At 39.5% G+C, this 22,566-nt stretch overlaps 2 protein-coding genes across 5 annotated transcripts in view; both read left to right on the plus strand.

The window, feature by feature from the left end:
- bbs9 (Bardet-Biedl syndrome 9) overlaps window positions 1–14,097 on the plus strand; it is a 150,298-nt gene extending 136,201 nt beyond the window's left edge. For all 4 annotated transcript variants that reach the window (XM_088602054.1, XM_088602052.1, XM_088602053.1 and 1 more), the window contains one exon: window positions 9,469–14,097. In XM_088602054.1, the coding sequence (XP_088458180.1) occupies window positions 9,469–9,521 (53 nt within the window). In that variant the 3' untranslated portion in view covers window positions 9,522–14,097. The remainder of the gene's footprint in view (window positions 1–9,468) is intronic.
- A 1,706-nt stretch (window positions 14,098–15,803) lies between these two features.
- The window catches only part of bmper (BMP binding endothelial regulator), a 35,362-nt gene continuing 28,599 nt past the window's right edge, over window positions 15,804–22,566 (plus strand). The window contains exons 1-2 of the mRNA XM_088602057.1: window positions 15,804–17,247; window positions 20,292–20,377. Coding sequence (XP_088458183.1) covers window positions 17,070–17,247; window positions 20,292–20,377 — 264 coding nt within the window. The 5' untranslated portion in view covers window positions 15,804–17,069. The remainder of the gene's footprint in view (window positions 17,248–20,291; window positions 20,378–22,566) is intronic.

A 22,566-nucleotide genomic window follows, 5' to 3' on the forward strand; every position in this document is an offset into this window, starting at 1 on the left:
TCAGAGAAAAGAAAAGAAGTTGTGCATCGTTGTTAGGCCGGACTGTTGTATACATGCATTTTAGCATTTGGATGTAGTAGTTGCATGCTTTCCAAAATAGAAGCCATGCTTTCTGTAATGCATCAGTTGTAGTTGGTGGATAGTTCAAAAACACAAAATGCTGCCAAAGTGATAGAAGGTAGTGAGGCAGGAGACAACGTCAGCTGGACTAGTTGCCAAGGAATCACGGGATCCAGCCAACGTAAAAGTATTATTTCTAGTTATGTAGTCGTGCGACAATACAAGATTTCTTCAAACTTTTAAGTTATTTTTAAATTGGAGGCTGATTTCAAGGAATCTGAGTTCAACTGTGTCGAATTACTCTCTGGCTTTCATGGAAGTGTTATAACATCATGCATCTTTTCCAGGAAAGAAAATGTAAATGAACTGAGTGTCTGTCTGAAGTTCCAGCTTTTTCCCACAAATGCACGCTTGCCCTAAAGCCATTTATCTTAGAAAAGTCCAGGTTTATTCTCTCATTTAGTGTTAACATTACCATTATCATTGTGACCAATAATTCAGTCAAACAATTAGAATGAAAAAGGGGTTATCTAGGGAACATTTCTGTTGTGATGATCACCGAAGACAATGCACACCAGTACCCATCGTGAGAACAATGGTGAGTGCTGTAAGTATCACTAAATGGCTGTGCACAGACAAGGAGGCCCCAGGAAATATTACCCTGTCAAAAGATGAGGTGAATTTCATCATGTAGTTCATCTGTCCAACTAATGGCAGAAGGAATCTCCAGCTTGGAGTATTTTATCAGTCCTGACTGATAGATTGACTAATTGGCCCTTCCAGAGTACTGTACAAAATGGCAAGGAAGGATATATCTTAACTAACTGCTGACAGAACTTTGGTACTGCTGACTGTTCTGGTTTTGGCACAGGATTTAGACATGAAAAGCAGGGGCCCTATTACTTACATTCCTTTGACTTTTGCGGCCATCAGAGATGAATACAAGAAAAAATAATCACTCTTTATTAATTTCATAGGGTACACCAGCAGAATGGTCTCAGTAACAAAAATGTCTCAATTATTGAAGCTCAGAAGCTTCTACATAGTTCATACTAGACTTTCCTGTACAGAAATCTTGATCGTTTTTTTTTTTTTTTTTTTTTAGCTGTGTGTAGTAGGAAAGGGAATTTATAAGATTTCATAAACCCCAGTTAAAAGTTACAAGGTGGTTACCTAGTTCCTGGAGTCATTTCTCCTCGATCACCTCTCTTAAACATTATATCCATGTTATTTTAATCCTGTTAGGATGTTAATCCTGGAAGCTGCAGCAGGTTAGATGTGGATGGGTGGCACTTGGTGGGTTATTCTGAACTGGTTACAGATGCTGATATCCTCAATTCATTGAGGCAAAACAACAGCTTCCTTCAGTGCCGGTTCTACAGTATTGGTTGAGTCAACTCTACGTAATTCTATAGAATCCAAATTGTGAGTTTAGTGAAACACGTACTTCTGTTTCTAATGTTAATCACACCCTTCCTTTAACTTCCCTTTAAAGCCTGATGGGAGGGAAACATATTTTGAAAACTTCAGAAAAGAGTTTCTTTTACTTTTTTTTCTTTTCTGTTTATAGCATTTGTTAAATATAATAAAAAACTGAATCATTTTAATCAGAGATTTTAAGACTAGCCAAACAAAAGTTATATATTGTGACCCCCAGGGCCTTTTTAAATTCTTCTGAATTCTGTCTTCTGTTTTTTTAAAAGAAGTTCACACAGAATGAATGAAAACATACGAGACTGCTAAACAGTAACACTAACATAGGCATTTGCGTATAAAAATATCGATCTTTTTTTTTAACTTTGTGTGAAACTGGTCATATGCCTAGACCAGTCCGACCAGTGCAGATGACAGAAATTCCTCAAGTGTTGAGCAATGTTGTGAGATGTCTTCAGCTTTTCAAACAGATTGCCTGGTTTACCGCAATAAAAGAGGTTCGAGACTCTGATGCAAAAATGTCTTCTCTGTGTATGTATGTACAAGCCTGACTGAAGTAATTACCTCCCCCAGATGTCCCACAGCCACACGTTGTTAAAATGCAGACTGCGCATTACCGCGCAGTAATCTGTAATATGAAGCAGACTGTGGGGAAGACACATTTTGTACCAGGGCGTAGACACCAAAAAATATCCCTCGTAACTGTGGTTAGGATCACACCCAGGTCACACCCTTACTAGCTGAGGCTGAAATGTGTACATTTCCGCAGAATTGACATACAGAAAACGTCCATTCCAGACACATTTGTTTGTTGTCGGGGTTTTTTTTTCCTGTTTATCCACTCCTTTCTATCTAGGATAAATCTTTTTTGTTTTCCGCAAAAGTCAGAAAGTATTCTTACGGGAACGAATTGTGCACCTGGATGATGATATCTCGAGTAAATTGAAATCTGATACTTACAGGGCAGATATCTAGCTATATTTTCTAAAAATATATGCATCACAAACTTTAAGAATTTCTTTTTTGTCAGCTATTTTATATTCTTTTTGTTATTTTCTTTAATTTATTTAAGTTCTGAACTGGAAGACGACGCCTGCTGTCACCAGCTTTTGCCTGTATAGGTTCTGTAGGCACTCAGATATAATCCATGTTGTTGGAAGTGTGACAGTGCGTTATCAGGGGCCACTCTCTGTTCTCCCTCTGATATGCACTGCTTTTTCTGTGGCATTTCGGTGCTAAAAGAAATCTTGAAGGACTTCTGTACGACATGTACATATATTTGTGGCTACATAATATGTGCACTGTGTAAAACATTCTTGCACTGAATTAGTGGACTGAGCTTAATACAAGCAAGTAATTAACAAGGAAAACATCTACAGATTCTGAGTTTTAAATGTACATATATTTTCTTCTTACAGAGACTAGTTTCTAGTCAAATATAAATTGGAGATTGTACTACTTTGTCCACTCCTGGATGAACCAGCAGTCAAAAAACTGTGAAAATGAAAAGCTCTACTTCAGTTTTACCTTTGATATTCTAGAAAAGGTCTTCAATTTTTTTACTACAAAAATAAATATTGGTAATACTTAGGCTACTTGCAGTGTTTAACAAAAATCATATCTTTGTGGAAGTGCTGCACTTTTGTTGTAACTAACGTCAGTTGTGATTGTCTAGGTTAGGATTTCTGTTAAAAAAACGGACCTTATGTACTGGCCAGATCATTATCCACTGGAAAAGGGATGCCAGAGGTTTTGTTTTTATTCCATCCCACAGATGCTCATATTTTCAGAGTCATGGTGACAGTTTTCTGGTGCTCTTATTGGTAAGAATTGTCATGCCATCCACTGGCCACAGAACCCCAGCTGAGTCTGCAGGGATATTCCACATCATCATCACGACCAGAGAATGTGGCTGCAGTCGAGGCTGTGGGCCAGGGGGCTGTGTTAGTTAGTCTTTGAAGCGTTTCTTTCTTAATTATACTGTATTGGGGCTTGTTGTCTCTTGCTTTGCAAACAGAACAGCATGAACCATCACCACTGCTGTAACTGGAACTGTAAACAAATGCAGAGAAAAAGGAAATGCTTCCATTTAGTCATATAAAATTTATGTTTGACAGAAGTTTTGCTGTTTTCAAGCACATGCACAGACATATATTTTGTCCTTCATTGGGCCTGAGAGAATTTGTTTTTGTCTACAGATTTATATGTACTAAACCTAATGAGTTATTACTCAGTTGTTGTATTCATCTTTCTTTTCATAAACTGCAAATGAGGCTTAAGTGATTAAAAAGCACGATCATTTATTTACTCTTCTTATTTCTACAAAAATGACCAGAATGTTATTTCTTTTGACAGGCCTTATGAAGAGTTGTCTTCAAATAACAAACGTTTTTTCACTTAAGCTAAGACATGCATATAGTGTAGTTGATGAGGTTTTTTGGATTCAACAAAATGATTTGCAGCTAAACACTGAGACTCTGGTTTCTTGTTTGTCCCCTCAACAAGACTATAAACTCTTAAGTGATAGAGCCGTCAGCCTCCTATACATCTAGACTATGGAATACTCTTAACTTTTTCGAATCCTGCCTCGTGGCTTACTTAAACCTGTATTCCTATAAATAATGTGTTGTATATTGTCTGATGCGCACTTATTTGTTTATATCTGGTTCTTTTGTTTGTATTCTTCGCATTTGCTGTACAATACTTTGAAATATGTTTTGCAACACATTTTCAAAAGCTTGTTATTTTGATGATTAATTTAGTAGTAGTATTGTTGTAAGGCCTCCGTACTGTCCAAAGAAGCTGTATTGATCATTTTAATCAATTGCTTTTTATTATTAAAACCATTGTTTTTCATGTGCTTATATGTTTTTGCAGAAATAGACACGTCCCATTGGTGATACTGTATCTCATCTTGAAATCAACTTTGTTTTCATTTAATACGATCAAACCATGGATATTTGTGCCAAAGAAAAAAACAGGGCTGGCTCTGAGGTCTTGCATCAGAGCCTTTTAAAAACGAGCTGTTCATCACACTGTGTTAAATGTTACATTATCCCCATTAGATATTTGAAATGTATTACAACTCTAGTAGTCACTGAAGGTGACAGCCTGCTTTCTACTTTTTTTTTTCCTCAGTTCACACGCTTCTCAGAGCAGTTTACCGTTTCCTGTAATGAGTTTGTCAAGGTCCTAGAAGCTGTTATATAAAAGTCATACATTTCTTATCTTACAAACACAGGCTGTATCTGGAATATAAAGTTTTAAGTGACCTTTTTATTTATCCTCAACCTTATTTGTGTGCTGTGTATTGTGTACTGTGAATACCCAATTTCCCCCTTTTCAAGTAATGGGATTTTATGGACAGATCTGAATCTGCTGCACTACTGTATTCGATTAGAGAATCCAAATGCAAGTGCAGAATTCAAAACCCATCATGAAATAGGAACACTGTACAGACTTCCAGCTAAGGAGAATGATATCACCAGAATATGCAACCTCTGAACTTGGGGACATATTCTTACTCATATTTTTATCCTTACAACAATTAGGAATATTGTTGTCATCATTGAATAAGCTGCTTTGTTTTGGATAACTGTATCTTAGAAATAATGGAGTGTTATAGTGATCAGCCATACCCCGAATCCATAGAAAAAGCATTAGAAACACACCCTTATCTCATTTTCTCAACAATACATTTTCATACACACACAAAAAATGTTGAAGTTGAGAAGCTAGATGTGAGCTGGAGATGGGAAAGATACAGAGCCCCAGCCCCAGGGCTCTGAGCTGCTGGATCGCTCTCGACAGCGTTCGAGACACAAGACAGGAAAGAGGCAGCAGGCGGGGATGCAGAGCCCTCAGGAGCTTTAGTATTTATGGCAGTATTAGCTGTGGGTAGCTGTGGTTGGGACCGCAAACCCTATTTTTGATTTAATTTGCTTGATCTTCCACAAGTGACTGGGCTTACGCTCAGTGGCTTTCGGGGATTTAAGCAAATGTTTACACAGCCGTCTTCTATTTATGCCCCTGTTATCCGGTTGAGGGGTAGACCTCTTTATTGCTCAGCGCATTGTCCTGATTTGTAAAACTTCAGGGGATGGTCAGAATGGGCGCAGAAGCCAATTACAGGTCCAGACCTCCAGAAAAGGGAGCCGTGCCTCTGTCTTGCATACTTCTTCTGTTCTTTTGGAAGTAAGCGCTTTCTTTTTTTAAGCATCTGTTCTTTTACGGTACCTTTCTCTGGCGACGGGTTTATATCTGAGGGCCACGGCCTGGTTGGTCCTTTCATACAGAGACCTGCACTCTTTCTCTCCACACCAGGGTGTTTTGGTGAGCTGATGTGAAAGACAGGAATCACACACGATAGGCGCATGTTATCTGATGTCGGCGGAAAGGACTTTATATAAAATGCAAAGAGCAAGCTTGAGTTTGGAATTGTGTCTTTGTCCCCTTGTGTGCCTCTTCTACTTGCAAGGTTTGAATGGAAGTAGAAACAAACTACTGACTGAAATCAAAGCGTGGTTTCTAAGAACCTTTATTATAAAATTGCAGATATGATCATCAAACTTTTCTGTGTTTAGGAGTTTTTGACTTTGTTCAGTATGCATGCAAACAACCAGCAACCATTTTAATGACACTTAAGAGAGTAGTTTAATGGTAATATTTCAACTGCATGGGGAATGAACATAAAACTGCCCTCATCTCAGCTACACAAATGACTATGGTGGCGTTTTGTGTGTTTGTTTATATTTTGACTGCAGTTATCGTGAGCTTAAATAGATTTCATTCTCTTGTAGACAATCAAAAGCACTGCAGAAGATCTTTGAAAAGACAATATGAACATTATCCTTGTACGATTCTTGTATGGTTCTGTTTTGGTTGTTGCTATGTTCTTAGCATTGATCTTCTTCACAACAAAGCACAACATTTTGTTTTCTTTTTAATCTCTACCCGACTACTTTTACTCCTCGTATTAGTTTATAATAGAAAGGAGTCCAACATTGAAAAATTCTAAATGTTCAATTTTGAGTGACATGCCCTTTTGTATTTTACATAATATTTTACACACTAATGGTTGAAAATAAACTCTCCATGGTTTTATTTCATTATTCCCATTGAAATATAGTTCTAGGTTGGAGTTCCAGTTTGCAGACGGTGGGTGAGAGATTATTTCTTGATCATCTAAAAAAAAAAGACAATAGAAAATCAAAATAATTGAGCTCCTTAAGTATTTCACAAATGTTTATTGTTATAACTGAGGTGAATTTGCTGTCATTGTGGCACACCTTACCAAACAGGTCTTACAGATTTCCAGTGGTTCAACAACTAATTTATTTTTCTGAATTAACTATAATCCATTAAAGTTTGGAATGATTAATAGCCTTACTGTGATTATCAATGTTTTTTTTTAAATAACGTTGGCTTAATTTTCCATGACTTTGGAACCCTATGTTGAATGGAAGTCTCAGTTTCATTCTGAAAAACATTTTTTTCTGCACTTGAATATAAGGTCTGCCTTTTCTGATTAAGTTAAACTTCCCATTGCTTTTCTGTTCACCCTAGAAATTGACTTCATTTTGTGGTTGAGATTCTTCTAACAGTGCGTTTGAAAGCATTGATTCATCGATGCGATGATTTTCATAGACTTCTGAATTTCACCTGATAACTACAGCAGAATGTAGCCCCTTACAACAGGACACGTTTCCCAGAATGGTATGGTCAATCCTGTGCATGCCAGACCATCAGCTGGTGTTAAAATGAGTTTTCTTGCCCCCTCAATACCTGCTGACAAATGAACACATTTAAGAACAGCTTGCCGAACTTTCCTCAGATGCCCACTTTGTGTAGCGTTAATCCTGCCTACATTGAAAAAAATCCATGTCCTGTGCTATCTGCAACGACAGACGGCGTGCTGGTTTTAAATGCCTGTTGTCTCTGCCTGACAGTAAGGGTTATGAATTTAGATCTGTGTATACTTGGTTGTCCATTCCCACCAAAAAGGTTCTGAGAAAATGAATTCAAGGAATATAATTCCATGCTTCCATGTGGTCTGGCTCCCAGGTTTCATTATGTAACAAAGTCTTTGCTTTTGCCACGTTCGCCAGCATCTCTCGTGGTCAAAAAGAGTCAATTGATGTAGCACAAGAAATGGAAATATAATGATAGGTGTGAGGAAGAATTGAGAATGATGGTAGCTCAGCATTTTGCATAGTTTAGTTAGTGTCAATTTAGAGCAGCTCAGTGGGGATAAAATTACTGTTGGAATCTTCGTGGATCCTATGTGATCCTTGTACTTTTTCATTGAGACGTGCGAGATTTTCCATTCAGGCTGAGTTTCTTCCTGCACGCCTCTCCTTCTCCAGCTCTGCCTCTCACACTACATGCAGTCTTCAGTCACGGAGACAGCAGTCTTCAGGACATTGCCCTCCTATTCATATGGAAAAGCTTGCTCTGCAGACGGCCCTCTTCTTACCTTATCAGTTAGGAGGATTAGTCAGGCAGGAAGAAAAGAAGGAGCTAATGGTGATGCAGAAGTCTGTTGCCCCAATATAAATTAGCAGGAACAATGAAAGCATGCTAGACAGGGAGGCAGAACAATCAGAACTGCCAGACATAAATCTGCCAAGACGTTAAGCATCTGTGGGGAGACACTTCACTGGCTTTTCAGCCTTACTGTGTACCAGCGATCACCCTTTAACCACGGCTTCGTTTAGACCTTCTGAGTCAAATATCTTGTGGGAAACACGTAGATTTCTACTATGCTGAGACCTAGAATACACTAAAAGGCATATAAACTAATGGCTTACGATTGACACTTAGAGTAACGAAGGAGTGTCCTCCACTGATTTACGTACTCCAATGATATTAATAATTGCAGTTATGTCGTGACTTTATCCCCCTTAACTAATTAAGAGGCATTGAAGGAAGATGAAGAATGCCATAAATTACTTGGAACTGGGCAATCCACACTACGGTCGTCATAGAGATATTCCCACACATGGCAGTGAATCGCTTAAGGTCTGTCCAACAATATGAACTAATAAATCAAAGATTACATCTAAGAAGGTTAATTTAGGTGAAGTATCTAGGCTCCAGTCAACACAATAGCGCTTGGATGACATGTGATACCTTACTTTGTGCTTAGTTTTTAAACCATAAATAGTTCTCTTTGTCAGTGTGTTTTTTTTTTTTTTTACAATAGTCCTGTAATCTCTACAGATGAAAACAAGTAAATTGTGCACACACAGGTGTTTTCTTAGTTAGGTCTCCCCCTTCAACAAATCAACACAAAGAATGGTGTTACACATCATTAATGTACGGGAAATGTATGGTTTTAACTATTATTTCTGATTGATTGCTGAAATTGATGGTGCTGATAGAAGCAGCCTGACAGTATACAAAGTATACTGGTCTGTGCACCAGTGTTGGGCCACTTAAATCTGATTCACAGTCAAGAGTGGGTTACGCAGATAAGGAGGGCTGTATAGACAATCAATAGGAAGAGATTTATACACAGTCAGTCAGGAATATAGATTTTGATAGAAAAAAAAAAGACATCAGGGTGTATATGCCTCTTGGGTTTTGTTAATGTGTTTCTAGCATGTTCTAATGATCTGTTGAAATGTTACTGGGTAGAAGGATCACAGGAGATTATCTTTGGTTTGACTGTAAAAGCCAAAGGCCAGACAAGACAAAGACTACATGAATTACATGCTGAAATTAAATTTAATTTTAAATTAATCTGAACTATTATCTCTGAACTATGCTGTGCAAATTCTTAACAGGAGTTAAATATTTTTTCTCTATATTCACCTTTTTATTTAATATATTAGCCTGTATGCAAGTAGCACATGAAACAGTGTGAAGGTAGTAAAAGAAATTGTCAATGTCTAGGAAACCTGCATGAATTCTGCTTAATATAATGTGCCTCATTGCAGTGAATAACACTTCGGCACTGTGTCTGCTTTCCAGATCCCACAGAGAAGACCGGAGAGGACAGTCGGACTGTGCCAGAGGATGGCTGAGGAGCTGACTGTCACTGGCTTCTCATTCCTCATTCCTCGACCAGCAGTCGAGCAAGTCTCTGGGAATGTTTCACACTTCCAAACGCATTTTGGAGAGTGGATCCACTTCAAATGCAACCACTGAATATTATTTCTGTTGTGGGTTTTTTTTTCCCCAAGTAAAATAACCAAACAACAAAAAGGTTTGCTTGAATCTTGTAAATACTGGTATCAGGACTCTGTAAGAACATTATTTGCAACGTAACCCATTCATTGTCTCGGTAATATCCCTCCTCCTGGCAGCCCAATTTAAGAAATTTTTAAATGTTAGCTCTTTTTAAATAATCTTGGATTAAACACAGCAACAAGTTACATCAATAGTGAAGTTTTTACACTGCAGTGACACACATACCACACAGTTGTTTGAGCAGAAATAGATGTGTGTCATACATGATACTATGACTTTGTAACTGAGACGCTCTCAGTTAACTTAGTTTGAAGACAGGTGTACAGGCTGTTATAATAAGTAGGGAAAAAAGGCTATGTATCTGTGTTTGAATACAGAATTGCTTTTGTTTTTGATTTTTTTTTACTTTTACTCCTACTGTATTATTTGAAACGCGTATCAATTCAGGTGTTTTCCACATAGCGAGGATGTGATTACAAATTTGTTTTTTTAATTTCCCCATTTATTCATTAGATGAAAGTACAGGTATATGGTGTTTTTCTATGTAGAGCATTAAGATAAATCAGTATGTCTGCTGATGTTAGAATACACTACAAATATAATTTGATGGCGTTTCATTTAGTAGCCTCTAGTATTAGCCAACAACAACAAAAAAGATTTCCATATCCCACTTGTTCTGTGCTGAATCTCTTGCTTTCCACTCTTCAGAGTGCTTTTGCATTCCAGTACAGTTTCTCTGTCTTTTGAAGATTAGTATTTAGGATGAAAAACAGCTGCTGCCCTTGATGCCTTTTTAAACCTCCTCTTCTAGTAATAATCTACTGAACATATAATACTTATATATAATAAACATGTACATACATTTGTATATACTGTATTGGAAGGCATTAAAAACACAACACATTACAGTACTTGTTGATTGTATTTGTCTTGCCTTTCAATGTCTAAACATATGTAAACACAAAAGAATTTAACCACACTACACTGAAATCTGGCTAGTAAATGCTGGCTTCTTCTTGATAGTCCTTCTTTGTATCTGAATTGCAAATGTGTTTTGTTTGCATCTTGTAGTTTTGAGAAAATACTGTACTTAGATGTAGAAAACAAGAAAAAATATATACTAATTGGTAACAAATCAGGCAGTATACAGTATATGCATTCCCATTGAGAAATAGCTTGGGATATTTTTCCAGAAATACTATTATATAAATACAGAAAGACTATTTTATATGTAATGCTTGTAGAGCACTAACTGTTAACAGTTTAGTAAGTACTGTAACTAAAAGCAAGTGACTTTTTTACAGTGCAGTTTTCCTAGTTAGAGGTGTCTAAACACAGCAATATTTATTATAAATAAAAGTAGTAAGATCCACACCATCAAAGAAGTCTAGAAAAATATATAAAAAAATAGTAAAAGATTTTAAATGTATTTTATTTGTCTTTAATGCTTATTAATTTACCTCACTGATCTCAAAATCCATGACCAATACTTGTAGTTTTGTTAATGCTGAAAAAATCCACCAACAAATTGAATGATATAATGGTAGCAATCTTTATTCAAGGGCTGAAAGAACAAGTTATGCTAGTCTGTATTCTTAAGGATCCTTTAGCTGAGAAAAATTAGATTGTGTTTATTAAGTATATATTAAAACCAGCGCTGGGAGCTCTGTCAGCATGCAGGGTTGTAAGAAAGCTTGCTTAGAGGTTAATTCTGTGCGTTGAATCAATTTCTTCTGGAAAATCTACTGCACTGGTGTCTCAGAATTACTGAGAAGCATTTCCATGACAAATACAGTGTTATGCTCGTGTATAAACATCCTGAATTGTTATATCTCTTTGCTAGTTGAATTACTTGTTACAAGAATTGCTGTTTTGTCTCCACTTTCTGTCCACTCTAAAAGGTCTGATTTAATGCCCACTGGTAATATATTACAGGGAATTAGGCAAGATGGCATCACTGTGATTGATTGATGTGGTATTCGTTGTGTGTTTTGTAATGTAGTAATCTGACAGTCACAGAAAACCAGCACCACACGTCCTCTGTCTTTTTTGGGACTGTCTGTAGTGAGAACTAGTGGCCGAGTTTATACTGAGTTTGGCCATTTAGATTGTTAAAGTCAGAGTGATCCAGAGCCACAATTACATGTTTCTATAAATCTGTTTAATAAAACATTGTGTCAGCATGGTAAAAATCTTAGGGACTTTAAAACTTTGATATACATGTACATTGACATTCAAGCTAGATAAAATATATTTAGATATTTTAAGATGACGCATCTTTTTGTATTAATTAAATCTCATGCTGGCGTACAAAATAGGTTTCTTTGAAAGTTGGTGTAAGCTCCTGTCTGCTAAACTCTTTTCGAGAAGTTAGAGTTACAGGGAGCATTCAGTAAAGTGAGTTAATTAAGGTACCGACAGAAAGAAAGTGCCTGTTGGTGCTCCTTCATCACACTGCTGTTGCATTCAGCCTGGCCGCACATCTAGAGCCAAAAGCAATATTATTTGTATTGAAAAAGAATAGAATTACCTAAGTGTACAGTAAGTGTGAGGAATTCTGTGTAGCTCAAAGCTCCACTTTCTAGTTGATGTATGTAGTGTTTAATTTTGTTGTTAAGTTAATAATTGCTGTCCTGAAGGTCAGCAGCAGTACAGCAAGAGTGGATAGAATACTGAATAGATTGTCTCCGTCTAGGGGTAGCAAGAACTGTTTCAGCTTTGATTGTAAAATAAATAGTTGAAAAATAAATGGGCTGTCAGGCAGAAAAAAAAATGTGTTCCATTGATGTGCGACATCAAAGCCCATTTATCCTCCAGAAAAACATCAGCCAAGCTCAGAGAATTTATTTTAGACATGTGCCCGTCTAGAATCAAACCCACAACCTCCCATTCCATAATCCATCTCTGCTAACCGCTACGCCTACATGCAGTTATTTGACGTCTTTTCAGCCAGTCATACCAGTTTCATTCATGCCCTTAACATGTGGTATCACTGAACAGTAAATGAATACTCCCCATTCTAAAATGGCTAAGAATAATATCTGGAGCCTCTTCGGACCTCCCACGTTACCTTCTGGATATTGCTCGTTTTTTTGCTGTGATTGCAACTTTGAGATGCTGAGCGAGGATGCTTCCAAAATAAGCTTTTGGAATCCGTATTAAAAATAATTTTTAAAAAATCCAAACAATATTATTTGTGCTCTGTTACCTTGAAATAATGTTCCATTTGCACTGAACTCTACCGTTCTGACCCTTTTTATTTTCTCAATGATTAAATGTGTGCAAGAGAGTTGATTTAACCCCCTTGCAACCTTAGAAGTCCTATTTTTGACCATGCTGGGGTCATGTTTATCAACTGGACTAATAATATTGGAAACGTGACACGTTGAAGTGACTTGGCTTTTAAAATAACTTCCAGATCCTCATCTGCACCCTAAACGGACTAATTAAATGTGACATGTTTGGATTTATGAGAGAGAGAAATAGCCATTTCAAACAGAAGCCTCACTGTGTGTTATGGTGAGCTGAAGTGGAGAGCATTGTTCTCCAAGCTGCTGTATCAATAATCACCGCGTGCTGACAAAAACAACATCTGAACTTGAGTTTGTGTCTTGTAAAATAATCTGGAACCAGATTAAGTCCGTTCAGTGCAGATTTCAGGAGAGTAGCATTTCACTACTACACATTCGTAAACCTTTTATATTTTTAATTTAATAAAAGCTTTTCAGATAAATTCTACCCCTGCCTTGTGTAAAACTTCAGAGGGTGTTCACAACTGTTTTCCAGGATATATGGATAAAACTAAAGAAACGTCTTTGTCTCTTCCACCTTCTCTGAGATGTACAGTATATAAATTAAACATAAATAAATGGCATTATAACTAACACTTTAGAAACATTGCTGTAAGATCTTGGGCAAAATAGCTGGTATGTATTTCACAATTTAAAGCAAAACACTAGAAATGTGGTTTAAAACCAGGTGATGAGTTTAGGGAATCTTAAAATGCTTTTTAAAACTCTTGCAGATGTTTAGTTTTGCAATGTACTCGAGTTTCTCAACAGCAGTGGTCAAATGTCTATGAATAAAGTACAAAATTTCTGATAAAAATACCTTCAGTTCAAACCATTGGTATGCTCTGTGTCATTTTCATTATTTTAAACGTACCCTTATTTACACATCACTGGGCTTAAGACCTGTTTGGCTTTTTTTTTTTTTAAATTGCCTATCTACAGTATATCTGTATTTTTAAAATGTTTTTTTAAAGCCAGTCTGTTCCATGTTGACAAACATCATTTGTTTTGGTATAATATACAGGGCTTCTGTTGTACCCTTTTTGTCAATATACCATTGTAACAGTGCCACAATGTTTAAGTACAAGACAATTTTAATAAAAGTTTGGATTAGACAAAACATCGAACAGTCTTCTTGCCACATTTCAGACATGATCAGTGATACACTTAATTCCCTCTTTTCTTTTTGTCTTCAGTTGAAATGTTATAGCTTTGTTTGATGGCTCACTGAGGAGACCCTAAATTTATTGCAATTAATAAACCTCCCAGTCAGTGCTAATACAGGTTAAAGGGGTAAAGAGTGTAAGTGGACAGGGCAGTGCAGAAGTCACTTAATGTTCCAACCTTTCACCTGTGGAGGGCAAAGTTCAGATTAATTTTAGGTTTTTAAATAAAAGTAGTTGGGCGAACTCAGCATTTATTCCTGTCTTCAGCCCTACAGATCCCAGCTCCGTTTTCACAGGAGGTGGCACTGAGGAACTGACGATAAGGACAAAAGAACTTTTTTTTTTGCCTTTTTTAAATTTCAGCCCATAGTTAGAGCTTTCCTGCGATATAGGAAATTGTGTAGATTATTGAACGTATTCTGGAAGAAGTGCAGTGAGTCACTTTTCATTGTTTTAGTCTTACATAACTGGAAAAAGAACAACGAGAACTTATGTATCCACTCTCCAAAATATTCATTTACCAGCCACAGATTATAATTTGATTATCGTAGAATTGTCTAGATACTCCGCTTTGTATGTGCCATTACTTCATTCATATGTATATTAGCTAATTAGTTCATTTTGAGGATATTTCTCAATGCAACCAATACATGATTATTAACCAATATGTCATAACTGGAGCACAAACGCATTCAGCATGAGATATGGGTTTATAAAATGAGAGCAATAAAAGAATTATGTTGGTTCACATTCAAGTGTTTCCTTTTCAATGTTTCAAACTCGGTTGAACCTGTGTAACCAAGAGCCGCAGTGTGTCTGGGAAGTAAATTAATTTGCACACAGGTGGTCATTCTGAGCTGCGTTACAATGAAATGTTGACGATGACCATGCACGTGTAAGTTCTTCTGTGTTAAAAGCCCTCAATGCAGGATGTTATCTGAACTGTATCTGCGGTATCTGCCTTCTCCACACTTGTCCATAAAGGTGCTCTTTGTCGCCATCCAGTGATCAATTGCATCTGGAATATTTTTTATGCCTATACAATTAACATACAAATTGTACCCGAACTGAATAAGATATACAATTAATAACATTTTGCTCTTAGTAGCAACTAGTGAATGCAGTAACCACGCAAAGATTCTGACGAATTGAATGCATGCTTTTTCTATTTAAAACCTCTTAAATGTAACCTTATCGTGAAAATCATCGCTTGAGTATACCGTATAGAGTTGATTATAATCCCAGTTCTCCAGTCTAGAAAATGCTGTGTAGTTATACTTTGCCTTAAAACAGAGCACGAAAGGTGGTTGATATGTACTTCAGTTGATATGGACTGTATTCACAAAAATTCAGGGGTGCTTACAGTCTATATCAAACGTTTTGAGGGGTCAACGTTTGTTTTTTAAACTAGGTTCCGAAGTGAAAATATTCTAAATCATTTTCATTAATATGTCTCCCGTGTATAAATGGCATCATGTTTGTTTTTTTTAATGGCCATAAACCAGTTCGAGACAGCGCATTAAGGCAACCACTGGGGAAATGAAACGTGTCAGAAAAGCGAAATCGTCCTATCTTACATTGTTCTAGTAATTAGCGCATATTATCTTCCGTTGGTACAGTTTACAGGTGACATTTGATCCAGATATAGTTTATTCCGGGGGACCCCGGGTAAAAGCTTCATTAAACACGCCGAATTGCTGACAATCCACCTCGTCCGGTTCAGAAAAGTGCGCTTGTGTTTCGTGACGTGGGGCTGCGGAGACGGTGGGAAAGCAGAGGCGTCCCGTGAAAAGATGAATTTGAAACGTTCAAAGGGATCGATAAGCGTGATCGGAAGACAGACACTCCTCGGCCGCAGACTTCCCAAGAACAAAACCTCCAGAGGGAAGGTGTGTGTGTGTGTGTGTGGCGCGATAACACGCAGTTTGATCTCCCCCCAGTGATCAGGAGAAGAGCTTGGGCACAGCCGTTTGTATATTGCTGGGAGATGCGTCTTCACTCCTCGCCGGCGTGTTGAACAGAAACAGTTGTGTATTCAGCCCTGCCGGAGATACGCGGCAGTCAGGAGGTGGATCTCGCCGGCGAGGGCACGGCTCCTTGCGCTGATGGGCTCATTAGGAACCAGCGGCCGGGCTGCGAGGAACGGCGGGGGAGGAGGGGGGGCGGGCGTGCTGGACGTCAAAGGAGTTGGATTATTGATCTGGCGGTAACGATTTAAATATCGAGGGGCCGATCTCTCGCTGCGAGGAGGTGGATCCCCGTGCGGCGGCGAAAGTTTAACTGGAGCCGCTCCGCTTTCACTCCTCCGATACGCGTGTGCTTGTCTTTTTTTTGGGGTGGCGAAGAGATAGAGAGAGGCTGCAGCCCTGAAAACTACGTCTGGAAGTGAAAGGGGCACCGCTGAGTCTTACCTGACCTGGTCTCTCTCTCTGTCTCTCATCGCGGAGACACATCCCCTTTCTGTGCGGGGCTGGTTGCACGGCTAATCTACACCACCGCCATCGCCTTGAGCATCTTCAGCTCTTTAAAAGCGCTTTTGCGTTCTCCTTGGTCTATGGTATCCCTGGACGTTTTTTTTTTAAAATACCACTCTTGTTTTCTTACCTCGATTGTTTTGATTTTTTTTCTCCCCCCGTCAGAACTCGTATCTTTCGAAATTTTGTGAATTGATTGATTGATTTTTTTTTTTCTGGACATGCGTTCATTGTACTGACTACCCCGGGACGCGGAATGAAGCGCTGCCGCGACCTCGCCTTGAGCTTGTGCGCTCGCCGTGCGCGGTCCGGCTGGCGGACGATGAGGCGCAGGTGATGGACGCGGGTCTCGACTCTGACACAGCTGCCCAGAGATTGTGCTGCCGGAGCTTTCGCGATCTTTTCAAAAAAACTATTATTCACCCACGATTCCGCCTGCCCAACGGGAAAGGATGTCTCTTTCTTTAATCCGGGAGCTGGACCGAACTGGGATGCTTATGAACTGCTGCCTTGGCGCTGTGGCGGTGCCGCTGCGGGCGCAGACACTCTCCGTGAGATTCACCTGCAGTCTCCTGTACATGATGTTTTTGTTGTTCCAGCTACCGCCGTCCACCTCTCAGTTTCTCATGGGTAAGCACAAGACGCCAAGCGTGAGAAAACACGGATGCTTTCTGATGTGTATTAATAGATGCATTAGGACACAGACTATATATATGTATTCTATGATGATGGTCTGCAGAAAATGTCAACTGTAACAACAACTAATTTAACACTTTTCTGTTCCTTACCGTATAATGTTAGATATTAGGTGTCAAGAGGTTCAGAAAAAAGAGTTGGCAGTCAACAATTACCTTCCTGATGTTTTCTTTATTTTGTTTCATTGGCTTTCGCTTAATTTAACGCTGTTCGTATATTCTCTGTACTCCACCCGGTGATTCCTCTGTTACAATGAGATTTGGAGATCCCTTAATATGTACGCCATAACCTATATCGTTACCTCCATCATAATTAATGAGTTTACCAGTTTTCCATTCTAGATATACGAAAATGGTCTGAAATCCTGATACTCAACATTTAATTATTGTTAGACTGCCTGCTGCACATTTTAGCAAGCACAACAAAAAAATACGCTACTATTTCTTTCGCAAGCAAACACTTGATACCCGTGTCAAGTGAAAACAATTAAAATAAAAGCGTATCCTATTAAATATCCGAGTAAGCATGGCGCTGACAAGGCATTTTAAGAATGCCTAGAATGTATTGTTAATCGCTGTTTTTGTCACTAATAAAGCTTGCGATTTATTGTGCCAACTGAACTTAATTTATGCAACCTGTTAATTAGAGAAACGATCCTGGGATGTAATTACAGGCCAAAGGCTAGTGAAGACCTCAGACATTTCTACGAAGCCCTCTACACCTCGACTGATATCTGAACGAAAAGTCCTTTCTAGGGCGAGTTGAAGTATTAAGTTTCGAAAAAGGTTTTTCTCTGTTCACCACAGGCAACGGAGACTAACGATATACATGTCTTGTAAATTGAACATTAGCCTCTGAAGCTATGGAGTCATTTCCTGGATTGATGGGAAAATGTAGCTTATGAGTGGAAATCTACGTGTGCGGGTTCCTGTCAATTGCACAGAACTTCACTTATCCGAAATCGATCGCGCTGCGGGGAGGTGGTAAAAATAAAAAATCTCTAAATTAACTCCAGCCAGCGCCTAGATTCAATCGGTCTTGCTTGTCACAAAACATCTCCGCTATAATTTTTTAGTCTCATACCCCTGAACCCCCGATCTGAGCGGACGTTTTTACAGCATTCCTCTGCCAAAACGTCGCCGTTAAGACTTGCTTAAGTGCCTTTTTCAATATCTTTTTACGCGTCTGGAGACGTACCTAACGCGCTTCAGCGCTGGGGAAATGTCTGGGATTGCCCGGTCGCACACAGGTGCTCGGTGGTGGTCGTTTCCACTGTTAGATCTAATCCCTGCAGAGCGCGGGTGATCGGCATGGTTTTAGTGAGGTGGGTCTCTTTGAGCCCTTGGAGGTGCTCACAGCTGAGCGGTCTGGGAGGACCTCTCCACAAAACCTCCAGGTCCTCTGCACGATTATCCAGCCTTCTGTTGGACTATGCCAATGGTCGTATGTGCAAATCTATGTGTGCAGGGAGGTGTCAGAAATCGTAAGAGGCAGCTTCTCTGCTCTCATTGACTGTGCAATATAAAGACAGACGGTTAGGGCATTACAGCGTTGTCTGCTGGCAGGGAAGACGATGGCAATAACCCCACTGAGCTTCTGGGGCTGTTCTCAGCCAGCCCCTGTGAAACTGCGCCTTTGCTCCCGTGCAAACGGCAGTCTGATACTGGCCTCAAGTAGACTTGTGTTGCTCATGTGTTGCTCTCTCTCTCCCTGCTTTCTGTAAGAAGCATCAGCATTAAGCCGCTCGGTTTAGCCATGACAGTTACAAGATCGGAAAATGGTAACTTCCAAACCTTGGGATCTCATTTACTTGTCAAAGCTCAGCCTGTGTCCGTGCTTACACAATTTTGTAAAGTGTAATCAGTTTTTAAGGGGGAAAAAAAAAGACTTAAAAGTAATGGAAGGTGTACTTTGACAGCAAAACAGCTTTGTCAAAACAATCGCTAATAACCCCCCTCCCCCAAAAAAAGCCTGGACATGCCCAATGGTGTCACAGGAAAGAGTATGGAATTTGGCCTTGCAGACTGCAGTGCATCCCCATGACAAACACCTGATACTGTCTTGCTGGTTTCTTCTCCAGTCTTTGCCAAGTGGTGCTGATCCAAGGAGTGGTGCACAAGAAGGATTAGCACCTGCAGACCCACATTCGGGAGCTCCCGTTCCTAAACTGTTCACTAGAGTTGACATCAGACAGGGTTGTGGGCTTGGACCGGTCCAAATGCGTTTGGTGACCTGCCAAGGTACAGAAGCTAAAGGCAAGAGCCATTCGTACCAGCAGCAAACAGACAGCGCGATGTCAGTTATGTACATCACACCCATAATCCTGCCACTAACAATGACCCTGAGATCAGAATGCCTGTGTACGACGATCCCATCTTGTAACACAATGCTGTCGCCACTACAGGTCTCTTTCAAGCTCCTGCAAATGTCTGATGGGTCAGTGCACCATCACTGCTGTTCACTATGCTCTGGGTCACGAGGAAAACGTGTCTCTCTGGGCATCAGCAGCCTTAGCTTAAATACAAAGAAGCTGTCCACATGTAACACAGTTGTGTTTTTTTGGTAAAAACCTTCCATTGGAGGGCTGCTGATTGACATGATTGCCTGATATTTTGCATTGCTTTCAGAACAGCTCACTATAAATTAGGACCAAAGATTTGATAAGAGAAATAGTACAGAATCCTATCATCATTGCGTTCAGTAGGACTATATATTTAATCTATTACTGCAGAATATATTTATGTCCTAAAGAAGAAGGAAATGTGAAAAAAAGCACTTCAGGATCTACGTGAATCAGCCCATGATGAACTTTGCCTGGAGATGATTAGGATGTAGCACTGTGGTTTTATGGCACTGATGTATAGTTCTACACTCACACTCAATCAGCGATCTGATTTTGCACATGAGTGTAAACTCGTAGACTGGGATTGGGCTATATAAACAATGAACAACAACATATTGATCTTTATCTCCCACAGGTACTGTAGCCAGCTGTGAAAATGAAGGAGAAGTCTTGGAGATCCCTAATATCACAGACAACCCCTGTATAACCTGTGTCTGTCTGGTAAGACATTTAGCTGAAAACAGTCTTTTGTGCATTATGTTTGTTTGCTTGTGTGGGCCTATTTGGGTTACTCTTCAGAAACCTTATATGTCAAGCAGTGTTTTAAAATAACAGGAAGAAGAGAAATGATTTGTGTCGAGGCCGAAAGCTTTCTTTCTGCGGCTCAGAAGAAGACAGGGAGGGTTTTTCTCTCACACCACTGTAAGGATATACTGAGGCAGACCATAAGAATGTCAGAGGTTGCAAACAAGGGCAACATTTTGTCCCGTCTCATTTGGTTGCGTGTAGCTAATTGATCCAAGAACCACATTTCACTTTACAATTTCCATATGAATCTGCCCACAAAACACTGCTCTTCATTCAGGGGTGAGGCTCCCACAGGCAGAGAGCAAGTGTGTTGTGTGTCTTGCTTGTAGACCTTCAGCTCACCATGTTTTAACGACAGTGTGCCTGACAGCTGGTCTGAAACGAAGTGGCAGCAGTAACCTTTATCCTGCGTTGCGCAAAAGAATTTTTGAAAAATAAACTTTTAAAACCTACAGCTGCAAACAAAAAATTACAAAATACGGGGCTGCTTTAAAGTCAGTAACACTGTTTTACGTTGGCAGAATAGGTCTGTGTCTCCATCTAACAGATGAGCTGCACGACATTAAGGACATGTTTTAGAATTAGTCATGACTAATTTCGTTTTGAACATCTGCTGGCGTTTTGCGTTTGACTGCAGCCCTTAAAGCGAGACACAGCAATGAAGACAGAATAATGGAGTAGCGAACTAGAGCCACTAATGTTTGTGAGCTGTGCTGTCCATTTTACCAGCAGACGTGTGCCAGCCATGTTAAGCCAGTGGTATTTGTGGGAGAGAAATTCCTGGCTGAAGAACACACAGGGTATTAAAGAGTGGCTAGGCAGGGTTACATGAATGCTTGTACAGGCAGGCAGAAAGACCGGGGGGATTATGTTAATGGAGGAATGGGATTTTCTCACTGACCACTCTGGATTATCCTTTATGGGGGTCAGTATGAGCCACTGGGCTCAATCTTGTGATTTAGATTCTCCTCGATCCAAATGATTGGGTTGGGTACGTGATTGCATGCTCAGTGACACTCGAGTGTGGAGTCCGCATATCCTGGGAAAAAACCTGTGCTCTGTTTTAGTTACAAGAAGTCAGAGGGTGAATGGGTACTGTAGGTAAAGGCTTTTAGGATGAAATTCTTTTATAGACGTCTGTTCAGTCTCAGGCAGAAGGCTGTGTTGTTTCAATCTCCTCCCTGCTGCAGCTCGAATCTCCAGATTCTCACTTTTGTTGTAAATAAATGATAATTGTGTAGCAGCACAAAGCTACACTTACACTGCTGTGAATGTGCACTGCTCAGCAGCCAGCACTAATTTGGTATCAGTGCAATACCAAATGATAGTCCAAATATAAGTGATATATGAAAACATTAATCAAAGACTAAATGTGTGTTTAAGCTTAAAATATATTGTAATATCTGGAAATGTGTATATAAGAGACAAGACCTGCCTGCCCTAAATGGAGGAGACATTGATTTGTTGTGCGAACTTAGGCTTCCCTTGAGGAAAATCAATAGGTGAAAATGAATGTTTTGCCTGAAGTGAATTTCCTCAGAGCGCTCTGGTGTCCTCCCACAGTCCGGAGACATACTGGTCGGCTCATTGGCTGCTGGGAAAACTGCCCCTGTCGTGTGTGTCCGTGTCTGTGTGTGCCCTGCGATGGACTGGTGTCCCATCTCGGGTGTTTCCTGTCTGGATGGGCCCTGGCTCTCTCCCACTGCCCTGTGTTGGATCAGGCAGTTAGAAAATGGACTGATGTGTTGATAAACACGGGATTCTTCTGAACTCTCTTCCTGGCTGTACAATAAGTGCAATATATATATATAAACATTTTGGTTGTTCGTTTGACAAATTTGTAAAATAGGATCGAATATTGCCTAGATGTGTCATTAATCTCCAACCCATTATTCTGAAATGTTCTGTCGCTCAGTGTAGTGACATTTTCAGCATGGTAGTAAAAAGTCTCAGCTGTCGCCATCTAGTGATCATTAGCCTATAATCACCATATGAGAGAACCAAGGCTGGCATGACGTGTCAGAGATGCTGATTTACTTGAAAGTCCGTTGTAGGGAATGCCTAGCGTGAGTCACTGAAGAGTAACGACCAGATTGTTTATT

This window comes from Lepisosteus platostomus, chromosome 12 (assembly GCF_059453375.1).
Source record: "Lepisosteus platostomus isolate fLepPlt1 chromosome 12, fLepPlt1.hap1, whole genome shotgun sequence".
In the NCBI taxonomy this organism is placed as follows: Eukaryota; Metazoa; Chordata; class Actinopteri; order Semionotiformes; family Lepisosteidae; genus Lepisosteus; species Lepisosteus platostomus.